The sequence below is a fragment of the Bombyx mori genome, chromosome 10 (assembly GCF_030269925.1).
Source record: "Bombyx mori chromosome 10, ASM3026992v2".
Classification (NCBI taxonomy): domain Eukaryota; kingdom Metazoa; phylum Arthropoda; class Insecta; order Lepidoptera; family Bombycidae; genus Bombyx; species Bombyx mori.
In genome coordinates, this window is record NC_085116.1 from 8,311,506 (window position 1) to 8,323,806 (window position 12,301).

At 32.9% G+C, this 12,301-nt stretch overlaps 1 protein-coding gene across 12 annotated transcripts in view; it reads left to right on the forward strand.

Annotated features, from left to right (window-relative positions):
* The first annotated feature begins 949 nt into the window (after nucleotides 1-949).
* LOC101737576 (TOX high mobility group box family member 3) overlaps nucleotides 950-12,301 on the forward strand; it is a 32,905-nt gene continuing 21,553 nt past the window's right edge. For 6 of the 12 annotated variants that reach the window (XM_038013222.2, XM_062670577.1, XM_062670578.1 and 3 more), the window contains exons 1-2: nucleotides 4,247-4,889; nucleotides 12,099-12,173. In XM_038013222.2, coding sequence (XP_037869150.1) covers nucleotides 4,887-4,889; nucleotides 12,099-12,173 — 78 coding nt within the window. In that variant the 5' untranslated portion in view covers nucleotides 4,247-4,886. Of the gene's footprint in view, nucleotides 1,192-1,739; nucleotides 1,905-4,246; nucleotides 4,890-12,098; nucleotides 12,174-12,301 lie in introns of those variants that run through there. The other 6 variants (XM_038013223.2, XM_038013224.2, XM_038013219.2 and 3 more) reach the window with 5 other exon arrangements.

Consider the following 12,301-nt stretch of genomic DNA (forward strand, 5'->3'; position numbering starts at 1 on the left):
GAGTCCGCATTGTATTAATATTACTTTATGATTCAATAGGATTTCTGATGTTTTAAAGTTCTCACTCAATCAAAGTATGTAGGTAACTTGATGATTCTTTTTATAATTATTATTTCGTATAATTTCAACTTAGCAAAATTATCAAAAATGACGACATGTTTGAATGTTACAAATATAGGTACATATTTATATAAAGTCATATGTAATGTAGAATTTCAAATTCGTTAGTACACTTCAATTGCAATGCAGACGCTTTCCCATGTCCGATTTCCCCATCGCAAATACAATTATACGGAAACCTCGAAATTTCCTATAACCTACGTATATGTTGACCAATCCAGCTTTGAATCGTCAGGCATCGACCGAGAGTGCATCTTATAGTGGTTAATACCTACTGTGTGCGTCTGGGCGTGGTGCACATGCCAATCATTTCTGATTACGCTTATAACATGAAATTAATTGTTCACAATCTATTAAGGTTAGAAGTTGATAACATTGATTTATTTAATATATGCAAACACTTGTTTGTATTGTTAAACTTACTTAAGCCTTCTACAAATAAAAAAAATAAACAACATATAAATAAAAAAAAAATATTCTTTGAAAATTAGAAAGCAGTGAAAATCATCATGTTTGTTAACAATATGTGATAGTTTAATTTTGTTATAATTAATACTGATGAAACAAATAAATAGTTATGAGAAATTCCGGACTAGAACACAACGCCCTAACGAAATTGGGTTTTCTAATGAATGACGTCAATTCAGCTTTAAGCTTAACAGAAAACATTACTGGAACCTTAATTCGCGATTAAGGCAAATACAGTGCGGGGTGAGTGGTGGTGAGGAGACGAAGGCTGCGGAGTGCATGTGTGTGCTGAGCCGGGTGCGGGGAGTGCGGGGCTGGAAGCGCGGGGTTGGCGCGCCGCGGGCCGCCACTTCTCTGTACTCGAGGAGCCCCGATACACCTCGGTTTCCGGCGGGTGCTCCCTCGCGGTTCCGCAACTATACCCCAGCGTGCCGAGCCCGCGTGCCGGCCACGTGCTCTCCGCAATCCGCTCGACACTGGCGGCACCCCGCTTTTTTGCTTGAACTTCATTGATAATCGCTGATAACTGGACCTAATAATCACGTTGTCGTAGTAAACAACAAAGTGAACTTTCTGACTAACGTCGATTGCCAAATATTTGTGGTATACAGCTAATTAATTATCAATTAACTAGTCTATTTAATCATAACATCCTCAATTGTGTGTTTAATATTAAAATTATTTCTGTAAAATCTATTTATTCACAATTTCCCTATAACTCTACTTCGTTTTAACTTAAAAAGTACCTAGCAATAACATTCTATTTAATAACTTCCGTAAAAGTTCCGTATAATTATTATTAATTACAATAAATCAAATCCAATATTGGAGTGAATAATATTTCGTTTCGGAATAATAAGGCATACATTTGCTACCCATAAGATAGTTCAGAGAAACAATTTTGCCGTCGGCGATGTCAAACTTTGACAACATTGAAAATAAGAACACCGGTCACATGTTATATATTTCAGTTAATTCAATTATAGTTATAAATTTTTTTTTAGATTTGTAAATTAAAATAAATTTATCATTGTAATTACATATTTTGTACATTATTGTACTTTCAATCACTCAATACAAGACGATTCGCTTTTTATAAAAAGGATGCACATCATTGAATAAAATTTTAAAAACAAATCTCCTTTTGCTAGTGCAGCGACTGCAGGGGTCGAAGTAACCTTTTAAGAAAATCAGTACTTGATGCTGTAAATGGACCGTCATAATTTTTCGAGTTCTGTGCACGAATTGGAATGGAGTGTCCACAAACTGCTTCCGAAAATCATGATAGGTCATACAAGCTGTACAATATGTACAAGGTAAGTACCTAACCATTTTATGATTAGCATTTACAAATATACCCGGACTACAGGATTATACAAGCAAATTGTAAACAAATGTGAACTGGAACAATTAAAGACTCCGTGAAACTAATTTTGTTCGATTTTTTTAATATTCTTTAAACACCGTTAACATTTCATTTGCACATATGAGATTGAGATACTCCCTTCAAAATATTACTACAATTCATCACAAAAAAAAGCTTTATTCACTAATTTCCTTTTCTTTTAAGGTAGGTGCAGTTACCATAATAAAAAGTATATACTGAGATTGGCATGAATGTAGAAATACATATATATATTATTAGAAATTTCTCTTTACTGTACTATATTTTAAATCTTATGTTGTTAAAAAAAGATATCTATATAAAAAAATTTACTAAAAAACGGTCAATCATAATAATTTTTAAAAGAATATCCAAACCCATTCTTACTATAATTGAAAAGCATCTACTAGCACTTTAAATAGCTTAAAAACAAACCTCTGCGGTAGGTAACGACGTAGTTGTGCCACTGGCATTGCCAACGAGCGACGGTAACCACTCAAGATCATGGGGGATATACGATCATTTGTCACCAATGTCAATAAAAGTATCAAACCCGTTTATAATTTAAAAATAATATTACCTTCTCCGAGTTAGTAGTAGCAAGTACGAGTATCTTTTATATTAGTTGTACGATCGCTAGCCTGATTATTTTTCTTTCACGAATCTAAGAGCGCTTTTTCCTTCATCAACAAGATAACGAGATTTTGGCATTGATTCAATAATAAAGCGACTTTATGATACTTTTTCACTAATTAAAAGCCAACATCGGTTAATCATTGCCAATAACCTTTCGATGAATCTGTTTTAGTATCAACGGTGTAGAAAATAGGACAAGTTTTCGGCTCATCTATAATTAAGCGGCGCGTCAGTTTATCCATCGTGATTGTTTCCTTGCCCTGAAAGATAACATTGAAGTCTCAATAGGATATAATATATTCTCCCGGTCAAACCGAAAGACATGATTTTGTTTACCATAGCAACATTCTGGAGATAATATAACTTATTATGTACATATCTATACCTATCACATACACTGATACTAGCCATTGGCTGAAAGAACGCTCTAGCACCATTAATTAAAATTCATGTTAACAAGACAGGGCTTAAGGAACTACAATAGTTGTCTCTATAGCTTCTAAGGATGGACTACTTATGAAAATAATAATAATAGTAATAATACTATAATAATAATAATAGGTCATTAAGAGCGAAAAATAAGTGTTAAAATCTTTATGTACGGATTCATTTAAATCACAATGGGATTCGAAAATTAAATAGGTATCCGGAAAAATAATACTGAGCTTCTACTATACTAATACTCGGTAAATTTAAAATATTTTAATCGGTGTTCCTATCAATCCATCTAGGCCATGACATATAGGCTTGACGTGCTAAATAACTTTATTTAATTTATTCTACTGGTGGTAGGACCTCTTGTGAATCCGCGCGGGTAGGTACCACCGCCCTGCCTATTTCTGCCGTGAAGCAGTAATGCGTTTCGGTTTGAAGGGTGGGGCAGCCGTTGTAACTATACTGAGATCTTAGAACTTATATCTCAAGGTGGGTGGCGCATTTACGTTGTAGATGTCCATGGGCTTCAGTAACCACTTAACACCAGATGGGCTGTGAGCTCGTCCATCCATATAAGCAATAAAAAAAACGTATTTCAATACGGTAGGCAGCGGCTTGGCTCTGCCTCTGGCGTTACTGACGTCCATGAGCGACGGTAACCACTTACCATCCACCATTAGGTGGGCCGTGTGCTCGTTTGCCTACAAAGGCAATAAAAAAATAAAAAAATTTAACATATTATTAATTCCAAGTTTCCTTAACGATGTCATAGAAATCGTTTTGTACATTTTTAGTTGTTTTAGTCTATACATAGTCATTCATGCTAAATTTAGTATATTTTTATTTTGAATACAAATACTCTTAAGAATGAATAAATAGTAACGTATAACATAATATTTATCAATAATACTATTGCAGTTAGTATAATATAATAATATATTACTATAAGATACGGAATTAGTATAGTTAATATAATATATGTACATACATATATAGGTATTTAGAAATTATTAGAAGACCATTTCTCTTTAATAAATTTTACTTATGTTACAAAAATTCATGTCTTATTTTTTACAACACAAGAGTCACAATTCAGGCTGTGGTGCTGTTGTTGGTAACTGATTCAGTATTTTTTTTAAATTGAATCGGCCGTGCGCAATTTTCTATATTGAATAACAAAAAGAAAACAAATTTAGATGATTAAAATATGTAGATAATTATATATTATAGTATAGATTCTATACAATCAAAACAAATCATCTCTACCAGAATTATGAAGTAATTACTAGAGATAATATAAAATAATTTCAAAAGCTCCTAAAATAATTAAAATCAACATTAGGATTTTGTTAAGAAAAGCGCGCCGCCATTACCGCCACGGGGTAGAAGCGACAGTTTTCCGAACTAGAAAGTGACGCGGACCGCGGCGGCTCCCCACCGCAGCGCGCCCCGATCGCCACGCAGTCTTCCCGCGCGGCCCGCACGTGTGTCTGGCGTGCATTCCTATCGTGCTTTAACTAAATCCACGAACTCTTACATTACGAGTGATATAATTTTATGAGAACATTCAAAATTTGTGTCTTTAAATTTAATTTACATACATAAACAAAGGTTGTGCCACATCACACGTTCAACTTAAATTGTGCTACGAATAAATGACTTCAGTGTGCCATCAATTAAAGTTGTAATTGAATTATTTTCTACTTCCTCCGTCCACAAATTATATCTTATATGAAACCAGCACGTAGAAGTAATTTAATAACTGTACGTATAGTGGAAATGCAGAGCGGCAAATGACACAATTTCTTGGATGGAATTTTAGGCGGTTATTTCAATATTTTAAATGGTATGTAAAACTACACAAATACTTTACAACTTTTTTTTTGTAAATGATTGAGTTTGTGTGTTTGATTTAAAAAAAGCGAGTTTACTGGAAATGAAGTACATCGCACTATAACTAGCAGTTATGTTAAAAGCACTTATTAATAATATTTATTTTAATTTATGAAGAAAGAAAAGGTAAAGCCTTGTTTTTTATGTTATCAAGTTATCATATATACCTAAATATTTTTTTTATCTTCTATACATATTTTTAATTTGTCCATTCACTTTGTATACAACATCGTCCGAATATTTCTTATTTACTGCTTATTTTCGCTTTCGATCTGGGAGAAAGTCGTAAAAAGTATTATGATAATTGTTCTCATTTTTGTCACTTTCATACTTGAATCTGGGCTATTTGTACACAAACATAAGACCTTTATTTGTTTAGTAAAAAGCTAATAACAATATAAATCAAATCTTGTCTTAAAAAATCTATAACTAAGTTTTACGTATTGATAAGGATTACAAACTGTAGATTCAGTTACTTTAATCAACGCTGGTATCGTTACTTTGCTCAATAAGTAACTCAGGTCGACTATTCTGATATGCCCCTTATTTATCTATTCCCATTTTTTTACAATTGAACAAGGAAGAAATTTTCAGTATAAACAGCATTCACAGGATTAGATAATTCTATGTGGAAAATTAACGTCTTGTTTATAATGTGACAATGAGAAAATTGTAAAACTGAAAAATCAACAATTATAAAAAAAATATACTTAAGTTATAAAATCCGGGAGTTATTGGAAAAGACGCCAAAAGGCTAACAAATAGAGTCTACTTTAGATTTTAGCGAAAAACACGCGTTTTCGATTTTTATTTAATCAATTCATTCTTATCACTATGTAACGCTCCTAATTTATTCGGTTTACAGTTAATGTATCGTTGTATTTAATTATATAAACGAAATATCTGTTTACTCATCTATTTAAATGTTGATAAAGTAACACTATCTTTGCGAAGTGGAACGTGAATATTGATACGAAGATAAGATAAGATCTGGATTAATAATAATTACTCTCTAAACATATTATAACTCAAAACGTTAATTCTTAAAATATCTACAGGAATTTCGATGACAATGTAAACGATTTACTTAAGTAAAATGCTTTTATAATCGCTAATATATACCCCGATCGTATTTAATTCCAAACACTTCCTTACCGTTTGCTGGTAGCAATACTTTAAATAAAGGAATCAATAATAAGTTGTCAAAAAAAAACAAATCAATGTGTAAGATTCGGAATTGTCTTTTGGAAGTACATATAACCAAACTCGGAATTCCATTAATTATAGATTCGACGATTTGGCATGAAGTTTGCTATTTTAATTTCTTCGTGCACCATAAATTTCAAATCATTTCCAATGATTTTAATGAAACTCCAAAGCTTTGATTGCTTTTTGTTTTTCAATGGATCCTCTATAAGCCTTCTTTCTATATCATTTTCCTCTTGAAGTGACAAAAAAGAAAACGGCAACCCAATAGACCTTCGTATTAGACAATTAACATGTCCGTGTCAACTACTTGAAATATTTTAATAATTCCTCACTACTAATAGAAGGAAAACAGGTTGTAATTTTTACATTCTTTGGACCACCTTATAAAGGTTAAATAAAAAAGCATTGGTTAAAATCCAAACCACAGTTCTCTGTGAAACATTGTTTTTAAATTAAAACCACGGGTTTAAATAAAATAATTATTTAACCAATATTACTTTAATACAAAGAAATATATACGCGCCTGTTTATTTTTAACATTAAAATAAAATTCAATCAAAAATAATAAGAGGTATACATACTCTGAAGTTTTTAATTTTCCAATACCAATTAATGTTTTTTTTTTCAAGAAAATACTCGAACGACACAGAATAAACCTCTTATGAATATATTCATTACCAAACATGTCCCCCACAAACAGTGAACAAGTTATGATGAAAGTTGCGTTCCAATTGTAATAACATCAATTGATTTAACGCTATTTTAGTAGAAGGAACAAAACGAGGTCACTGACCGACAATTACGTCTCCTAGAGACTCGTCCACAGCCACAAACCAATTCACTGTTAGTACCAGCATACGTTTTTAATGGAAGCGTTACGAAATCTACATTTTTTGTATTTTTTTGTACGAGTTTTCTTAGAATCGGTGAATAAATTACGATCATAATGAAAGTGTGTTAGCATTGAGAATACTTTTTGGTGTCACGTATTATAGTGTAGATTTTATATTAAATTTAAACTCGTATTCAAAATCAAACTTTTTAAATACTAGGTATTGGAGATAATTAGACAGGAATTACTACATATGGCTCGTAACTCCAAAGTTTTCATAGGGCGGTTCAATGTTCCAATAATTAAAAGATGATTATATCTATAATTTAAAAATTATAATCCAATTACTTTTCAAATTATGTGTACATTCCGAATGTGTATTAAACATGCTTACTTTTGTTAACTTTCTACTTTCCACGCTCTAAAAATATACTAGTAACATCATTATGGAAGAAACATTATAATAGACTATTATAACAATTTATTGGTTCGAAATGCTACCATGGTTTTTAATAAACTTACATTACAAATTCTAATTCTGTAGCAATTCAAAATCTAACTTACGAAACGTAACCACAAGAAACTATTGCAATTGCATTGCAGTTGTTTCTAAACAAAAACAACAAAATACCCTTACAATATTGACTTTACCGAATATGAATATTTTATTAATAAACGAATAGATTATTACAAAATCGAGCACCGAAAGCAATTATCGGCGTGTCCTTTCACTTACCCAGCGATATTAGTGTGTGTATAAAAGGCACATTGGGAGCGCAGCCGGTGTGCCACGTAACCGGTCTGAGAGGCATGAGACCGACTTGTGGCTCAAGGTACTATTACAATGTTGATCAATCGCATTTTGGAACGATTAAAACGGTCCTCGTGCTCTTATGAAAGAATTTCAATGTTTAAATAATGCTTTAATGATTCTGTTCGTCACACTACCTAAAAAGTACATTCTTAGTTTCAAATTAATATAAAATGACGGAATTTAAAATATGTTTTAATTCAAAAAAATCTATTTTTATGAGTACATGCATAGCTGAATTTAAACTGCATCAATTATTATCTGTTTAAAACCGCTTACATTAACATTTATGCGATTAATTTCTGATCTACTTTTACCAAGTTGAGTAGACTACGAGGCCACTCACAGAAGGTAATTTAAATTCCAAAAAGAAGTAATTTAATTTCGGCAGAACACGTATATTTTAAGACGTCTTTTTAGAGGACATAATCAAAAACGTGGAATGCGGAAACAATGAACAGTGAGTTAAAACACTGTTGCTATATACCATTAGTTCTTTTCGAAGTGATATTTATTTACAGAACTCTCGACACTCGATATCGCAACATTATTAAGAAATCTAACTGGATTGTGAATTGGCGCACCAACCTGCAATAGTCGTACGAAATCTGAACAGCATATACAATACTCTATAAAGATACATAATAATATGTACAAAAAAATTAATCACCAAAACGTTGATTTGTTAGGACTACAAAAATGAGTCCATATTCATCCTTGTATTGTGTAATTGTGTGTCTGTGCAATTTAAAAATAAAATTAACAAATATTAACGCAGTTGAGACCTCGGACTCGTATCTTAAGGCGGGCGACGCCATTGAAGACGCTAGTTCAGGATTCCCTACACCTCGAGAAATACTTGCCATGACAGGGCTATTGGCGTCTACTATCTACTTTCTGTTGCCAAAGCTCAGGACCCTTTTCGTTTCAATATGCACATGCAGTGGAATGAAAAAACCGAGTCAAATTGATAAATTAATTACAGAATCTGATATGTACATGTACGTGGCAAAAATCATAAATGTATACGCAAAAATGAAAGAGCCAAACGTATCCAACCAGACAGGTGTGATGAACAGAAGTTCATCACGATGGTTACCGTAATATTTTGACACCGGCCTATTGGATCAAAATGAACCTTTCAACTTGAGAGCCGCGGAAGATTGATACTCCTATAAGATCCGGTCACTAGAACAATATAACGTCAGAGTTGATAGTGTCAGATTTTCAATGGGTGTCCGCTTCTACACTACTCAGTGAGCCCATAGCTCAGAAGAATCAATTTGATTACGTATGAATCTGGGTCTGCAGAAAATAATTGGTTTCATCTAAACTTCATGTATCTTTCAGGGAGATATAAAAAAATTCTGACGAACATCGTTCTAACGTCCTTCAAGTTTAAGAACTAATTGCGGGCTGCGACATTTTTAATACCTCTGTTATTTCTGATGTTCAAGGGCGGTAAACATTTATGATCAGATGATGTTTTTTGAAGTGAAACTTCTTTAGGCGCGTTGAGAGTAAAATTTAACTCGCAACAGTGAGAAAATAGAACGTCTCGGAAACCACTCGTCCTTTGAGAGAGGGAGAAAGCGAGCTAGGTCGCTTCTATTATAAAAACATTCTGTTTACGGGCGTCGGTCACTAGATGGCTTGTTATTAGTTTCTCATGGCTACTGTAGAAGGCAGTAACATAATAAATATCTTATATTTTATTTTTAACGAAGGATTTAAAAAAAAAATCTTTCTTTTTCTATATATATAATTTAAAATATATGTAAACGGTGAAGAGGTCGTTTCTCTTATAAACAACATTCCCTATTACAAGAAAATTTTGATTTAAGGATGAAAAATGAAGAACCACAATATTATACACCCTAAAAGAACTTCACTTCTTTCACGTGCACCAAGCTGCATGCGTACCGATATTTTTTTCGGTAGGCACGATAAGCATTCATGGTCAATAATGAATTCAATATTTCAAATATGTATATAACTTATTAATACCAATTTCTCTGATACGTAATCTGCATAAGATTTTCACTACATGTACGAAGTGACATGCATAATTTTTTAACGATATTTTGATAAACTGCTTTTTGGCAATTTAAAAAAAATAATCAAATTATTATCAATTTTCAGCTAAGAACTTGCAATAATCTCCCAGATAAGCAGTTTTGTCACATAGAGAGATCTAATTCTTAGCAAACCACTAACGAAAAACATCCAAATTTAGAAGCTTATAGATATGACTAAAATGTATTAAAGTCTTATATTACAACTAGCGACCCGCCCTCGCTTCGCTTGGGAAACTGTAATTTATTATTGATTTCTCCACTATTTAATGGATGTTATTATACATATAAACCTTCCTCTTTAATCACTCTATCTATTAAAAAAAACTGCATCAAAATCCGTTGCGTAGTTTTAAAGATTTAAGCATACATACGGACAGACAGATATAGGGACAGACAAAGCGACTTTGTTTTATACTATGTAGTGATGAAACTATGTGCTTTATTGTTTATTCTCAGATTTATTTATTACTTTAATTTTATTGCTTCGGACGTTTCGAAGTACGTTTGAGTGTTTGTGAAAATCCGTGATCACGTAAACCGTATTTGAAACATCAAAAATAATACAATGAAAATAGGTAATAAAAGCAAAATTTTAATGTAAAAGAACTTAATTTATATTGTATTTATGACTAGTTGACCCGGCAGACTTCGTAGTGCCTCAATCGATAAATAAATGACCTAAACTTTTGTATAAAATAAACTTAAAACAAACAAAAGTAATCCGTCCGACGGGTGACACATCAAAGGAAAAACCAAATTGTTATTTTTATTTAATTCCGAACATTTTCTTAATTATCTAATACTTTTAAACCTTCTCTGGACTTCCATAAATAATTCAAGACAAAAAATTAGCCAAATCGGTTTAGCCGTTCTCGAGTTTTAGCGAGACTAACGGTCAGCAATTCATTTTTATATATAGAGATTCGCAGAGATGCAAAAAAATTCGTGTAATACATCTGAAATCATGCATGTTGTATTTAGTTAGTTATGATCTATAAGTTCTTCAAAAATGAGCGATATAAATATCATGTATACTCGTACAATTTGGACTTGGGCGGGTACGAGAGATTCGTTAGCTGACAGCCCTTATAAAAAAAAAACTACGACCAATCTAAAACAAGTTAGTCGTGATCTTACCTAAACGAATTTGCCGGGATAAGGTACGATCCCTCGGGCTCGTCGCGTCGTCGTGATATTATAAAAGTAAAAAGCAATAAAATCGTCCTTAACTATTACGTCGGGAACTTAACGAGGTTGTTATGTGCTACGGTTATTGCTATTACTTACGATCTCTTAAACTGTTCGATCCCGTCTCTGTAAAACGCGGAAAACATCTTGTTCAATATCGAATTAAATTGATCGAATTTACTTTAACTGAACTTTTGACATCATTATCTGTTTAATCATGAGACAATTTTTTAAACAATTTGTTTTTTTTTTACTAACCTGCCTATTTATACCGCCAAGATATTGCACGTTTCAAATAGACGATGACCGCTTAACATGAGATGTACTGTGAGTTTGTAGTCTGTTCATCTTAAGTACAAAAACATACTATAGGTAAATTTTTTTAACCCAAGTATTTCTAATACGAACTCTGTAAAATTCTACGTCTAATCCATTCTATAGCTTTTCGGTAAGTACTGCAGCCATTAAGAAAGTGGTGTTACTTCACCCCAACATCAGTAATACAATATTTTCATTCCCATCCTATTCTGCCATAAGGTTTGAAGACCAACCACTGCTACTGTCCAATAGGCCGAAAGCTACTTAAAGTGCGAACTTAAAAGAACATTCGGATGATACTCGATTGTGTTGTTTTACTGCAACTACCAAAACGTCTGAAATTGCGAGATTTTTTCCCTACCTACTCGGTGGTAGCCTAAGAGACTATTCCAGTTACGCCCGGACAGGTAGGTGAGCTCACGGGCTCAAACTGAGAGTATTTGCTAACACTAGCCTTAGCCAGAGCAGTCCTTCGCAGAATCTACCACTGGATCAGAATCGCGACCCACCGAAAAGATCTGGCGAGAAACTCAGTGGGAATTTCAAGAATGAATAAGTAAACTGCCTAAAAATCAAACCAAAAAATCATTATCTGTTGAACACAAACTTAAGAAGAGTCCTATTGCAGTATTCCACAGGAATTGTCCTTTAGGAAATATTTTTATAAAATTTCATATTATATTATACGGACACCTATCATTATTCTGTCATATTTCATTGTTGCAGAGACCTGAAAATCTCGAAGTGCCCCTGTCCGCTACTCGCGACGCCAAGAACAGTGTGTACGCCATGAATGATCAGGTATTTGTTTGGCTTCGTCGTTAATGACTAGAAAGAATAAACGTTTTAAACAGAGTTAAACACGAAACATTTTTCCAAGTACGTGTGGTAAAATGTTTTAACAATTTCATTTTATATTATATTCTCGT